Raw genomic sequence first — 16,180 nt, forward strand, 5'->3', positions numbered from 1 at the left:
CTGCAGTTTCTCTAGGTGACCATCAGTACTGCATCCTCCTTGGTTAAACAGATTACATGAAAAGGATGGGAGAAACTTCATTTTCCCAAGTCAGAGCCAAAATGCATTTTTAGCCCAGACTCTCGACTCCCAAGGAATGCGAGCTGAGGCTTTATGGATCTTTCTCTGCTCTCCCATTCTATTGCTGACTCCCTGGTCAGCTCCCCTGTGTTTGGGTTTTGAACACGTGTACATAAGCCTGGCTTTGAGAAGCACATGCTTGACTTTAACACAAATAAAAGCAAAGAAGTTGGCCCTGCAGTTTATCGAGCACTGCTCGTGAAAAGCTGGGCATGCAATGGACTGTTGAGGAATTTTACAGCCATGCAACCAGATTACCAGAATTCCAAGTATATTAGGTGCTGAATATTGAACAGGCCAACTGGGACAGTTAGTGGAGAACTGGTTCAGTTGCAGGGGCACATTCGCAGAACGAGTTGAAAATGTGTTTTATAGTGTGCACCCACTCCTGTGAGAAACCTGTGGGGAAGTGATGCCGGGTAAGGCCAGTGCTCTGACAGCGTTTGTAAACTTGGCCATGACTTAAAACTGCGCACAGGGATGTTGATTTATCAGACTGAAAGGGAAGAGCTGTGCAAACAAGTTGTACAGTGCTGTTGCTAATAGGAAAACAGAGAGGAGAGGTTTGTTACTGAGTTAGCTGACAGGCTCCCTGGTGGGTTCACAGCTTCCTCTGGGCTCCTTCCCTCCTGTGTGACCCGTTAGGGCTACACCAAGAAGCCAGATCTGTGCAGGGAGCGGCAAAGTCTCGTGCAGACAGAGCTGAGCAGATGTGGTGTTGATATTCAGCGGTTCCATCACGTGTTCCCGTCCCCCCAAACACAGGCAGCTCTGTGGTGTTGTCACCACTCGTCAGCTCTGGGCTGTGGTGCAGTCACAGCCCAGGCACTGCTTCGCAGCATCAGCAAACTGCTGTGCTGCTGATTTTCTCCTCCTTTAACCCTCCCGGCTCCTAAAGAGGAAAGAAATATTTATTCTTCTCGTTCACAGCAGATGCGAAGCATGGCTGATTCTTATCTCTTCTCCTTCCCTCTTTTCCCTTTACAATCCCCACAATTCCCAAACTTCCTTCCCATGTACAGATGACATTGAAAATAACAAGACTCTAAATGATGATGCTTCTTTGTTTGGCGTCACAGCATTTTCCTCATTTTGATGTTATTGCTGCAATTATTAACCACTGAAATGCATAATTTCACAACCTTGCCGGGACATAAGTGGTTTGGGAGCCAGAAAGTACTTGCCACTGATTGAGTAACATTTCACAGAGATAATTGCCCTTTAGAAGAATAGATGGGTTATGATCTCGCTGTTGTCTTTTCCAGCTAATGCTTGGCTCCCACCAGAAACCCTGAGGGTGGAGAGCAAATGTGTAGGTGCTGCTCTTCTGTGATGATGATAGTTTTGGTTTGGCACCTGTGGGAAAACAGAGTATGCCCTTTTCATCTTGAAGCATCGAGTTGTTTTGGGGTTTTTTTGAGGAAGTTTCATATTGCAGATTGGGGATTCAGTGGCCTTTTGTTAGTTGCTGTGACTTGAATTGATTTCATGGAGATTTAGGGACATGCTTTTGGGAATCCTTATTTGTGTCTTTAGCTGAAAAAAAATATAGACTGGCTTCTAAAATTCTTGTGGAAATGCACTTAAGCATCAGTTCAAGAACAGGCAGTTGTTTAAATCTGTCCCATTCCAGAAAGCTCTTCTGTCTCCAAGGAATTTAAGCAGGTGTGGAAGGTCTGTCCATACAAAGGGATCTTCTCAGGGAATCTTGTTTCATCTATTTAATGAAACAAACACTTTGCTAAATGCTAAATATGTTTCCCTTTCTCCTGAACAACTAATGTTTCTTAAAGAATCACTACTTCTACCTTTTATTTTTAATTTTTAGTGAGTGATCTGCATTTTTAAGGGAGTATCTGTCCTTAAATCACTTATCACAGGGTACGTGATACTAATATCACTCTAGTAAATAAATGCTTTCAGACAGGGGGGAGAAAACCCCACAGAGGGCAGGCATTTAATGCTGATGGCATCTGTACGTAGGTCTCATAAATGTACTAGGAATTAATTGTTGGATATGTTGGATGCACGTTGCCAAAACTTTGCGTGCGTCCCATTTACACCTCACTTACTCTTACCCAGCTCGCTCCATTACGTGAGTCATTTCCGTGGTATTTTGCCTGGGATCAAAATCACCTGCTAACATCTTAAATAAGGCACAGCTTCATTAATATATTAACATTTTATAGCGAATATTTTACGTGTGCTTTGTCAGCTTTTAGACATAATTGCCAGACGTGTGAGAGACGCGGTTTCTAGATTTTTGTTGGACCAACAAGGATAATGCACCTGTTTCCATTCCCCTCCTCTGTTATGCTCCATTTTACTTCCAGGGATATTGCACTGTGGCCTCAAGTTCGTGTTAGGCTTTTGGGCACTCCTGCAGTGCAAACAGTAGAGCAAGATGTGAGTGAGGAGCAATATAAATGAGAAATTACTGGTCGTTAGGAGGGATTAGGGAGTGCAGCAGCAACATCCAAGAGAGCACTACTTGTTTTGCTAAGCCGGATTTAGGAGGGAAATAAAGAAGCATTTCTCCAAATCACTTTATTATTCATCTCAGGGTGGCCTGGGAACAGCTGTGCTCTTAACCTCTGTCCTGTGGTAGCTCCACTTGGTGCCTCCTGTGGGGTAGGAGGCTGAGGGCAAGGGAGAAGTGTAGCAGGATGGTGCCCGTGCTGCGGCATCTCACAACTACCAAATGTGACACGGAGGCTTTTCCAGTTTCATCACACTCCTCCTCCACAGAGCAGTCTTACATTTCTCCCAGCCTTTGCCTAATTTGAGCAGGGTGCAAAGATAGCAACTCAAACCCATTTGGTGCAGGGGCAGAAACCTCCCCAGGAGGTTCCACAGAGCTTCATGAGGTGCCGTTAGCGACATGACAAGAGGGAGCGGCCTCAAGTTGCACCAGGGGAGGTTTAGGTTGGATATTAGGGAAAATTTCTTCACCAAAAGGGCTGTCAAGCTCTGGAACACCTGAAACTCAAGTCACCATCACTGAGGGATCTAAAAGACTTGTAGATGTGACACTCGTGTGGAATTGGCATCATTAGATCAGTGGTTGGACTTGATCTTTAAAGGTCTTTTCCAGCCATGGGTTGCAGAGAGCTGAGGGTGTTTTGTTCCTTTTGAGTTCCAAGATATGGAACTTTTGAGAAAGAAACAAACTGACAACCTCAGCATTTAAGAATACGTGGGGGAATTACTTCTGTTTGTCTTCATACTTTTATTGCTTTACAGAAAATCCCTAAAGCAAGAGGAACATCGTGCTTTGAATACAGACATTTTACTTTCCTTTTTAATGCCGTACTATACAGGATGTGATATCTCTGACGTGGTAGTTAAAAATTGTCACAGAACTGACTGACAGCCCTGAAACACAGCTCCCCACTCCTTCTCCCTGTGCTACAACAGCACACCTACATCCACTCACATAGTAGCAGTGAAAGCAGTTCATTGCCATGTGGGATCTCCCCTGTGAATAAACAAAGATGTTCCATTTCCCCGTGTTGTCAATCAGGAACCTGTCATCTGGGGCCCGAGTTAGTACAATACTTCATTACCTTAATCCGTTATTTCTTTGGGAGCTGCACGCAGTGCTTTTGTCTGATCAAAAATGGACTTGTGTGTTCTGGTCAGTTCTGAAAGAGGGATTTGGATGCAGTATTTCCCAGGTGAATTGGGAAGCAGAAAAGAAAATCCAGTAGCCAGCAATATGTGGCAGAATTAGCACCTAACTGCTGATAATCATTGTGAATAAGTAGGTGCCTGTAAGTACTGTGTTTGAACAAATCCAGTTACAAACTGGTTTTAGCATCAAGGCGAGGCTCCTCTGCATCCTGCCCACATTTTTTATCAGGACTAAAAATCTCACTTTGAGCTGTGTTGTGCAGCAGACATAGTGCCATCCCTGCTCAAAGGGGTGAGTGACACGAAAGGCTAAGAAACTAATGTCAAAGGGGTCAGAAGGACGAAAGAATTAGAAGTCAGTTGGGATGCTCAGGCTAAAAACTCTGCTGAATGGGGGAGATAGTGTCTCTTGGCTCCCAGCCCTCCCTCGCTTTCCAGTCAAGGTTATTCCTGTTGTTGATGATTCAGTGCCACTGCTGGTTGCCAGTAAATGTCAGCCCAGAAAACCAGAGTTGTTGTTGAAAAGTCAAAATGCATTTTTTTCATCGGTCTGGATAAAGCTGTCCTTCATGTTATCTGGGCTGCAGATTTTCTTGGCAAAGCTCTATCCCAATGCTCCAGTGGGTATCCTGCTCTCTTGGATTGCTGTGTGATACACGGGGGTTGAAGGAAGAGATAATCATTGCCTTTTGATGCACATGTACATGTTTTACAATAATGTTATATGATAGGCTGCAATAAGTAGAACAAATGAAAGAGCAAAGCTGAGATGAACAGAAATAATAATCCAAGCATATTTCTTAATTAATCAGCATTCCCAATGAGCCTCCACGCTAGAAAAGGAGTTTCATGCATTAATTCATAGAATTAATTAATAGAATTGATTTTGACACTGAGCAAAAATTTATCCAGAAGAGTATTCAATTGAAACTGATGGAATTATCCTTTTATTTAAATAGCTACATATTGATTAAGGGGGCCAGAATCTGTTCTGTAATAGATTCTGGGAGACAGCTGAGCTTGAGACATCTCATAGAGCAGGATAATAGGAATATTATAAATGCTAAAGAGGGATTGTGGCCGTTGCCACTTGATTATCATACTCTTGCAATGATAACGTATCTCTAATTTTAAATTGGTGCCTTTAAGGCTAATCTAAGGTTTCAAAAGAGACTTAATGGCCTATGATACACTTCAGCTCGATAAAGCCATGGAACCATGACGTTCTCCAATGTCACCCTCAGAAACGGTGAGTTTATGTAGTTGTTTAATGGTTAATAAGAAGTTACAGCTGCCACAAAGTTTGGATGTTGTGTGAAGGTGTCTAAAACACCTGAGGTGTCTCTGAAGCACCGCATAATCCTCTTTTTTTTCAATGTCATAATGTTCTTTAATTATAAAGCAATTAACTCTCTCAAATGATGCCATATAAACCCACGATGTGGTAGCTGTTAACCTGTCTTTTACATCTTACCATTTTGTCCTCAGTCATCCTTGTTGTCAATTCAAGGTCATTTTGCAGCATTTAGGTTGATACAAGCTCTCCAAGCGCTGGATGTATGAATAATACATAAGGGCAGCACTAATTCAGAAATGGTACTAAATGGCCAAAGTGAGTACTTTAATTAAAGGATAAGATAAGACAATAACTGTTTGGCTGCTACCTCAAGGGCTATGTCATTTTTATGAGAGATGTATTCCTATGAAAGGCAGTCCTATAATGGATATCTTTCACGTCCCTTGGGTGCAGTCGCTGAATAAATTCTTCCTAGGGAAAGGAGAAATAATTTTCCTGAAAACTGTCACAGAATTAGGAGTTTCAGCTGAAAAATATTCCACACGTGTGCATGACAGGGTTTGGGGTTTTTTGGGTCCTGTGTCATTACCGGTTAATGTATTCTTTTAGGCAGAATGAGGCAGGTTGAGGTTTGCCCTGCCTGCCCTTTACAAACCGGGATGCGCCGTGCCCCCCTCCCAGCAACTTTTCCTCAACTTCAGGGATAGTGCATTTCTTTCCCTTGTACCGTGGTGATTAGGTGTGATATCCCACGGGATCTGTCATTGCAGAGAGCCCAGAATTTGGTGGCCAGGTCTGGATTTGCGGTTGGCACGTGAAGCGTTTCGTCAGGTCGCTTCCTTTGCGTGTCCCTCACGTGTAGACATGAAACCGCGATGCCGATTACACAATCACACATTTACCCCCCTGTTTCTAAATGAGTAACACCCAGTGATAAAGCTGGAAGCTGTGCTCTGTTGCCACAGCTGCAGAGAACTGGGAGCAGAGAAAACAATAGCTGCACATCCACATGTGCCTTCCAGCTGCTGCCAGCTCCCACATTCTCCTTATCCTTTCAGTCCTCCCATTCCGGCAGATAAATTGCCTCGGTGACAGGAAAGGTTGGTAGCGGATAAGCTACCAGTTTAATAATGTTTTGTAGAAAATCAGAGTTAGTGTATCAAAATACTAATTGCAGCTTAATTTGCGGGGTTATTCAAAGTTGAAACTTCCGCTTGAGTTTCGTTATATGATTTTTCTCTTTCCTGGCACTGAACACCCCTTGGAACCAGGGAGAGTAACCTCAGGGACACACAGATGAAGCCTCTGTTCTTCTTCCCTCCCAGCTTGGTCCCATGGTCACATATTTTTCCTTTAAAGCTCACAACTCTGAACACAACAGTTTCTTTCTCGCTATTCACTGGGCTCTGCCTGACTCCTGGGGTATCAGTTGTGTCCACGGGAGCCGGAAAGGTAAAAGAGAGGAGAGCTGGTGTATATCCCTGAGATGCAAAACTGGTTGGAATATAGAGCCATGAAGAGCAACATTTTCTCTCTTAGTTTACCGGTTTCCAAGCATTTCCAGGTGCCAGATGATAAAAAATCCCTTTGGCAGAATAAGCGATATCGAGGTGTAAGGATCTTATTTGAATGACCAAATGTCAGGGCTGGTGAGAGATCAGAGTTTCCAAATGATTCTGAGGTTGAGTTAATGCATCGAAATCCAAGTGGCATCTGGTTAAACAAGGATACCTCAACTCCTCCAGGTCCTTGGGAAAAGGTCGTTGGAACAAAACTGGTGACGTTATTAGTCCACAAGTAAAATGCTAATTTATTTTTCTTGTCCTGAATTTGATGGAAGAGCCTTAACTGATTTAAAAACACCAAAAAACACCACCACCACTACCTAAACCCCTGAAGGTAGGGCAAGATGCAGAACGTTCCAAATGACATGTTTGCAATAGCACTGCCAGAGTGATAAAACAGTGAATAACCTGAGTTAGAGTTTTTCTGTAAATACTCGGTTTAGAAGTGGATATTTTTCCACTCTGATTTATAAGCCCATAAAAATTCAAGGAATACAGCTGAGGATGAAATGAATGTATGTGTATGTCTGAGTGAACACCTCAGGTTTGATTTATGTGAGACGACACAGTGAAAGTCTGTGAAGGTTTGGAGTTTACATTTATTCTTTAATATTGCATTTACTTCTCTGATCCATCTACTCTCATAACCTGCCTTCTCCCCAAAATCTTAGAGTTACAAGCCAGAGGATAAATATAGTTAAATGATAGATTAAATATAGAAAATTGTATTTCTCTGGCATACATTTAACATTGAGCAGCTTTGTTCTAGTTTTAGTGTTAAAATCCTTAGCATATTCCGTGTAAAACATTTAGGTTTTATGACAGATATTTCTAATGCAGAATTGTTTTCCTGGGATCCTGCCACATTCATCCATGTCCTACATGTCCATGATCAGGAGCTTTGCATCCCTCTGCCCTGCTCTTCACCAGCCTGATTGGAAGGCTGAAAGCAGAAGAGCTCCTCAACAGAACCTTGCAGAGCTCAAAACAACTTTGAGGTGGACAAGAGTGAGCCCTTTTTTTATTTAAAATATTCTTTTCTGAATCCTGGGCTAGAGTTTATTATCTTAAACACTGAGATTTTTTTTTTTAACATATCCTGAGCTATGTAAGCATAAGAAAAATACGTTTTCCATATGCCCTAGCTAGAGCAGTGCTAGCAAAAGCTATTGAAATTAGAAACTTCCCACTGAGCTTCTTTGTTAGTCTTCAGTGAGCCTTAGAAGAATCTCAGCTTGTAGACAATTAATGCAGTATTTGAACACTGTGAAAGCTTAAAATCAGTAGTTGTACAGGCACATTACTCAATTAGAAACATCCCAGCTTCTTCCTCAGTGTAGAACCCACCCTGAAGTGTAAGGGGGAAAACAGTCCCTAGAAAACTCTTGTTGGAGAGGGGTATCATGAGCTCACACTCAGTATGGAGGATTTATTTGCTTATTTATTTATTTTAAGAAACCTCTGAAACATTTCTCTTGGCACCCAAGAGGCAGAGGACCTATGAAGTCATCAGGATGCTCCCTCTTGGGAGGCTGTTGCTTTAAAGTTTCCCCTACAAACAAATAAACAGCGCAGTGTGTCCATCAGCAGCTGCCCTGGCAGGGGTTTTACTGCAAACATCTGAGCAACCACACCAGCAAAACGAAAATAGGAGTGGAAACTGCAGTGAGACACAGTGAGGAGAAATTAATTTTCAACATGCATCGTATCAGCTGAACAATTTGCGTAGGTTTTACTTCATTCCTTGTTCAGCGGATTTCAGATTTCAAGGTATCTAAAGGAGACTTGGAGGGGTAGGAAGAAGGAGAACATGGCACTTGCATATAAATTATTCCCAAGTCTTGAACCTCTGCTCTTTATAAAGACTATTATCACTTTATTACCTGTATGTAAATAGTGTCCACGAAGGTTGAAGTCTAAAAACCGATGAAATTAGACTCTGTGGCCCGTCAGCATTTGCTTATATTTGACTGGTTGATAGTGTTGAATTTGTAATAATGGATTCCAGGCTATTCATAGCCCTAACTTACTTTTTGCGTTTGGCATTAAATTTCAACCGATTTATTTTAAAGAATTAGCTAAACTTGCAGTAGAAAGTGATGAAATCTATAGGATGTATCTCACAGATATTTTATGGCAGTTGTGAGGTTGTGACTTTATCTTCCAGGGAACTTCCCCAAAACCAGCATCTGCCTCTTATTCCCTTTATGTTTCTCCTTATTCAGTTTTATTCCCTCTTGCAGAGTCAAAATACAGTTTCAAAATAGTTGTGTTGAGACACTTTTCCTGTTGTTATTAATGCCATTTGCTTCCATATCATCCCTGTCTTTTGCTCAGTCTACTTTGCTTTCCCATGAGTGCTCTGCAAGTCCTTTGAAAATGAAATACTTTCACTGAAAAAGTAATATTGGCACATAATGGATCAATTAGGAAGGCATGTGGCAAAGAAAGTGAACAAATCTTAACCGTGTTTGTAGTAGTGAAAAACATTCTGATAATCAGGTTGATATTTCTTTGAAGGGTTTCTACACTTGAAATATTTTGACTTCAAATTGATTGTTTTGCAGCTCCCTTTTTGCATGTGTGAGTATAAAAAACTGCATGTCTATTTGTCTGTGTGCCTATAGGTACATTCAGAAGCGTAGCTGTGCCAAAAATAGCACACAGGCACACACACATATGGGAAACACACCGAAGTCTCATGCAAGAAGGCAGCAGCAGAGAATATATGTGCATATATATTTATATTTCTATGTTATATGTGCATTGTTGCCAGCAGATTGAAGAATTGAGGGCACCACTAAAACAAGATGCAGTGCTGAATGCCTGTGTGACTGAGGCTAACTCTTGGTATTTTTTGGTTCAGCATTTCCCAGATTAACAGTGTAGGAATTTCATGCTTGGATCTCTAATTGAAAAGCCCTCGCTGGGGAATCCGTGTGGTGGTTTAGGAATTCTTTATGGGAATTAACTTTGTGTGACTATCATGCTTTTTGTGTAGGTGTTGTCAAGAGACAAATTGGTTTGCAATGTGTCACAAATTCTGTTGCCTGTTCCCCCCAGGCTCAGCTTCTGTGTAGAGGAGAAGTGTCACTACAACATCCCCTTAGAGAAAATCCTGACTTCCAGAAAAATTAGCTTATCAGGGGAGAAACTGCTCAACTGGAATTAGGGGCTGATCTTGAGATTGGGGAGGATGTCAGTGTTAAGAAAACAGAAGCTCTTTATTAAAAGAGCAGGGTGGGGGCAAGGGCTTTTCCAACTGGATCAAAAAATGGGAATTTACTGAAAGGATTTAACAAGGCGGAGGAAAGAGAAGGGGAAGGAAATGAAATGCCTTGTGGACAAAGTTCCCTGAGGACTCTCAAACATGGAATGAACTGAACTACATGGTTTCCTGATGGTAGTTTACCTGTTTTTAAGAGAAGAATATTACAGCTGAATCATGGGAAGGATGTGGGTATTTGCGTGTGCGTGATATTTCTTTTAAAAGAGCAAAGTGGAGGTGCCAGAAACCCATAATGTTGAGAGTGTGCTTTAACTCCACTGCTGTATCTCCTGTGTCGGCACCAGCTGTGAGTTTGGGGACAATTGGGTGGCGGGGCTCCAGGTCCCCAAACTGGTCCCAGAGACAATGCTCTGAAAAGGGGCCAGGGAGGCAAAGCAAAGCAGCAGCTCTGCAGCGTGTTTAGTCCAGTGCAACACCCAAAGCTTCTGCAACGAATTAGTTAGGCCAGAGCTTCTGGTTCCACGGAAATTAGTTCAAGAATTAAGTGGGAGTTACACAATTCCTGCAGATTGCCAGCCACTAAAGACAGCTATGGCGCCTTCTAAGATCTTGGCCAGGAAGCCATCGTATAAAAGCAGGATTTAAGTTATTTATGGACAGGCAGAGCCTAATGTTTTTAATTTTCTAGATAGCTCAGGAGGCCAGTCAGATTGGCAACTCCAGCAGAACGTGTCACAAAGTCCCAACTCCTGCTACCAGAAATGAATTAAAGGTGATTTTGGGGAAGATTCGCAGTATTGGTGGACCTGGTTCTATTTGTACCTGAGAATTTAATCTATTTTCACACTCAAGGAGAAGTTGCCTTTGGTTTACAATCTGCTGTTACATTCTATTTTTTAGTGTTGAACTGATAGAAACCTATTTGTCCTTGATTTTTGATACTTACTGCTGCCCGTGCCAGGTTTATTTTCTAATCGTATGGAGGCCATATGTATTCTTTACACATAGGCTGTGCTGCACTGCAGAATTTATTATCCCATCCTTTAAATATACTGCTCGTACATGCTCAAAGTCCAGCATTTTTATATGCTGTAGATGTGTTTACCGCTGGCAAGTTACGAGGCATTGTAAAAGCTGTCTTTATCCACATAATTTTCTATAATCATTGCTAAATGGAGACATGTGAAAGCTTTCTGTGGAGGAAAACAGAGTACCTGTAAATACCCGTGCTCCTGTATTTGTAGGTATTTTGACTATCTCAGTTCACAGAAGGAAATGTTTCACCCAGCAGTGAGGCAAGGATAGAAGATGACTGCTGAAGAAGAGATGCAGTGCTTGAATTGTCACTTCCTTTTGAGTGATCACTCAGAAGCCTCTTTCCTTGAGTTTTGGCCAGGGTGTTACTCAGGAAATAAATGCCAAGTCATAGCCCATGGGCGTAGTGCATGATGGATGAGCAGAGGTCAGGCCCTTGGGCTCAGTACTGCACATGCTGTGAGAGCTGGTCCTGAGCTGGTGCTGTAGTGCTTGGTCTGCTTCCCAGGGCTGGGATCGACATAAGGGATGCCGTGGAGGTCTGGGAGTTCGACTGGTGGCTTTAAGACAGTTGTGCCCAAATAATAGTTCAGAGGCAGGGTGTCGCCTCTGAGGTCTTTTGACATTGCCCACAGCTACCAGGAAATAAAGGCATTAAAAATGAGGCTGGCAGGGAGAGTCACATTTCTCATTTGGTGGTGTTGCCCACTGGCCAAAGGAGGTGGGGTGAAGCAAACCAGATGCCACTGTCCCATTTCAGCAGATCTGATAGTATGACTGAGCTGGCTTTTGATGTACACACTCTGAAATATTCCCAGAGAAGGTTGCTGCATGCGTAGGAATATCTTCTGTTACTGTTGTGCACATGGGTGTCCACACACCTAAGTGGTTTCTCCACCGCCCCACCTGATGCCTGTCTCCTCCTGCCTCCAGGTACCAGATCCACACGGGCCTCCAGCACTCCATCATCCGGCCGACCCAGCCCAACTGCTTACCTCTGGATAACGTCACGCTACCTCAGAAGCTGAAGGAGGTTGGGTACTCAACGCACATGGTGGGCAAGTGGCACCTGGGCTTTTACCGCCGGGAGTGCATGCCCACACAGAGGGGCTTCGACTCCTTCTTCGGCTCCCTCCTGGGCAGCGGCGACTATTACACACACTTCAAATGCGACAGCCCGGGCATCTGCGGCTACGACCTGTACGAGAACGACAACGCCGCGTGGGACCACGACACCGGCATCTACTCGACGCAGATGTACACGCAGAAAGTGCAGCAGATCTTGGCCTCTCACAACCCCGGGAAGCCCATCTTCCTCTACATCGCTTACCAGGCTGTCCATTCGCCCCTTCAGGCGCCGGGCAGGTATTTTGAACATTACCGGTCGATAAATAACATCAACAGGCGGAGGTACGCGGCGATGCTGGCCTGTCTGGATGAAGCCATCAACAACGTGACCCTTGCTCTAAAGAAGTATGGGTACTATGAGAATAGCATTATCATATATTCCTCGGATAATGGTGGGCAGCCTATGGCCGGAGGAAGCAACTGGCCTCTCCGAGGGAGCAAAGGAACCTATTGGGAAGGAGGTATCCGCGCCGTTGGGTTTGTCCATAGCCCCCTTCTGAAAAACAAAGGGTCTGTGTGTAAGGAGCTGGTGCACATCACAGACTGGTTCCCCACCTTGATCACGCTGGCGGAAGGGCAGATCGATGAAGACATCCAGCTGGACGGGTATGACATCTGGGAAACCATCAGCGAAGGCAGGCGCTCTCCACGGGTGGACATCCTGCACAACATCGACCCCATTTACACCAAAGCCAAAAACGGCTCCTGGGCCGCTGGCTACGGGATCTGGAACACCGCCATCCAATCCGCCATCAGAGTGAACCACTGGAAACTACTGACGGGAAACCCGGGATACAGCGACTGGGTGCCTCCGCAGGCCTTCAGCAACGCGGGCCCCAACCGCTGGCACAACGAGCGCGTCTCCTGGTCCGCTGGCAAAACGGTGTGGCTCTTCAACATCACCGCCGACCCCTACGAGCGGGTGGACCTCTCTGCCAGGTACCCAGACGTGGTGAAACAGCTCTTGCGGAGGCTCTCGCAGTTCAATAAGACCGCGGTTCCCGTCCGCTACCCACCGAAGGACCCCCGGAGTAACCCCAAGCTGAACGGAGGAGTCTGGGGGCCGTGGTTTAAGGAGGACGAAAAGAAAAAGAAGTCAGATAAAAGTAAAGGTGCGAATAAGCAGAAGAAGAACAAGAACAAGAAGAAAGCAAACAGAAAAAAGGGGCAATCGTTCCCTTGCCGGTCACGTCTTGCTGGTGGGTAGACTTTGAGCACCCTCTTTGGCCGAGTCTGAGTGGACTTGGACCAACAGACTTGAATTTCTAACGGAATAGACTAGAAATGCTAGTTCTGCACTATGGATGAAAGTTGTTGTCTTTGAATTTTTTATTCTGATTTCACCAGCACAAGGTATCTCAACACTCCGAGTGTCCACATGACAGACTTTCTCCTCCACAGGATGAATGGTCCTCAGCCATCACTGCCACATTCCAGAAAACAACAGTGATAACACTTAACACCTCATTTCAGGAAACTCAGCTTTGATGGACAAATGGTGCTTCCTTGCCTTAACTAGTAGGAATCTTTGGAGAGGATGGAGATGTTAATGGCAGATGTCCTCAAAATGAGAGGTGATTCAGAAAGACAAAGGAAAAACAGATCTTGAGAACCTCTGTGGGTCAGTAAGTGTTAGTCAGCAACCTATGACATTTTTGAATACAACATGGCAAAAGTATGAAGCCATCAGGGTAACTTCTTAGAGGTGCTGGGAAGGGGGGCATGATAGGAGGAAAGCTGCTTTGAATTAGATTTTGTCTGTTTTAAATAAATCTGGAACATTTTTAACATTTCCTAGATGTGCTAAGCTCCCCCCATTTGCAGTAAAACACATGACCAGCTAGCACACACCACATATAATTTATTATAGGCATAGACAAAAACACATCGCCAAAGTGAATGTAACTATTTAAACACTTAAACGTAACTATACAACAATATGTAAAAGACATAATTTATTTTACAGCACAATCCTTATTTCTCTCCCGTTAAAACTTCCTGGCTGATGCAAAGTACCCCTTTGAGTGCCAGGGTTCTTCGGGGGTTTCTAACTTTGCTTTTTTACTTTGATTTCCACCCTGTCATTCAGAGTTTTATTTAACAGATCCATATCCTCAGAGTACTGTAAACCAAGGAAATACTGTATACACTGCTAGGATGAGGAAGGAGAACGATTCAGGTGCGTCATTGCATTGTGTATTTGCCTCCAGTGGTTTTTGAATGTAACAAAGGGTTTATTTAATTTAGGAGTCATGTGAATGCTGTTCAGTTGCTGTACAGAAGCTAGGCCATCTTGCTGTTCGGGGGGAAAATTCTACTTTAAACCTTTTATTTATGTACCTATTAAAATAGTTTATTTTTATGGCATTCATAAAAGTAGTCTGCCTCTTTTTTGCATCCAAGATGGCAATTCTGGCCTAATTTATTTTAAACAAACTCAAGTGAGATTTTTTTTTTATTACCATTATTTTTGGTGCAGGAATGTTTTATGACATTTTGCTTCTGAAACAGAATTTCTTCCTTCGGTATGTTTATCATTTGAGACATGCTTCAAATTTTGCCCTTTTCCAAGGTGTCTGCACGGATGATGGATGCACAGACTGGCTGCACATTCTTGGTGATCTGGGGTAATTGATACAATACATACACACATATGAGTTTCAAGATGAATTATGTTAAGTAAAATTGATGGTTCATTTGTTGCATAGCTATAACATATTTTGGTAGAATTTCAAATAAGCTGCTTTTCAACGATGCCTCACTTGACTCAGAAATCACATTTATATTGATGGATTAGTGTTGAAACATTCCTAAAATCAGTGCATGCAGAAATCTGAATGATGTCCAACGCTCCAACACCTCCTGACCTTTTTAAAAGGGAACTAACTGCAGGTATGTTCTGCCAAACCCCAGCAAATTGCATATTTTCAGCTATAAAGCAGCATAAAACTGTCATTAACAAAAACATAGAAACAAGTCAGTCAGATTTTGGAGTTACTTCTGTAATGAATATACCGGGGAGAACACAGAAATGAACTTCTTGAATAGTTACATATAAATAATGATTATAAAGGGATGATGTCTATCTGCCTAAGTGTTTAATATTGTCACTTGTTTTTCATACTGTGTGGCCCTTCAGAAGACGAATTAATTTCTTAGAAATCTGTCTAGCTTTACTTCAGATCCAGACTATTCAATGAGTAATCAGGAACTCAGATGTTCTCTAATTTCTCTTTTTTTTTCCCTTTTTTAATATGCCAGTGATGTCCTTAAAAGAAATGAGAATAATGTCTTGAGATATTATACTGGAAAATGTGATGTTTAAAATTCATGCCTGTGAGAAAATGCACTTCATTTTCCAAGGTCATTTTAAAAAGACTAGAATTAGGTGTGTAAACTAAGCTATATAGAGAGGTGGACTGAGATACTTTAATTTACTTTGGCATAATAGCAACAAGGCAGCGTGATAAAGTATTACCCTCATAGAATCAATTATTGCCCTTTCCCATGAAAGTTTTATGGTGGCTTTGGCTTTTATTGGACCAAAGCAACCAGAGAGCATTATTCTCTGACAGTATTTTATTCTATAATTATTTATATCTGTTCTCTCTCAGGCAAAATGGGAGTCTTTGAAAGTAAGCGGTGCAAGGCAGAACAGTGGATCAGTTCTCTGTATGTTTAATAAATGTGCCACAAGAGTAAGTGTTTGTAGAGTACATAAGAGGAGTACATTCCTCTTGAATTTGATACTTTGGTGCAGTATAGGGCAAAAGCTGGGTTTAGAGGGGGTTAGAAAATACCCACGATTTGGAAGCTTTCCTGAATATTTTGCTGAAAAGCTCCTGATGTAAAAAATGCTGTGTCTGCTCTTGTTTTTTTCACTGCAGCAATACAGAGGTCTCCAGTTTTGGGTGATGCTGCGTAGCTCTCAAGCCTGGCTTTTTGTTTGACAGAGCTGTAAGTAGCTCGTATACTCTCACGGCAGGATTCCACGGGTTATTTATGTCTGCAGATTTGTTACGTGCCCAACCTGAGGGAAGGTTCGATAAAGAGATCTCAAAAAAGACTGGAGGTGGGAGCAAAGCGGGGAGGATTTACTGATGATTTTTAAGTTGTGTCAAGCCTTCTCCACATGCCCTCTGGGCATGGTCAGATGCTAACTCTGATCCTGTT

General features: G+C 42.9%; 1 protein-coding gene across 1 annotated transcript in view; it reads left to right on the forward strand.

Annotated features, from left to right (window-relative positions):
• Window positions 1-14,374, forward strand: part of ARSJ (arylsulfatase family member J) — a 32,239-nt gene extending 17,865 nt beyond the window's left edge. Inside the window, exon 2 of the mRNA XM_032686930.1 lies at window positions 11,813-14,374. Coding sequence (XP_032542821.1) covers window positions 11,813-13,214 — 1,402 coding nt within the window. The 3' untranslated portion in view covers window positions 13,215-14,374. The remainder of the gene's footprint in view (window positions 1-11,812) is intronic.
• Window positions 14,375-16,180: the final 1,806 nt, after the last annotated feature.

This window comes from Chiroxiphia lanceolata, chromosome 4 (assembly GCF_009829145.1).
Source record: "Chiroxiphia lanceolata isolate bChiLan1 chromosome 4, bChiLan1.pri, whole genome shotgun sequence".
Taxonomy (NCBI): Eukaryota; Metazoa; Chordata; class Aves; order Passeriformes; family Pipridae; genus Chiroxiphia; species Chiroxiphia lanceolata.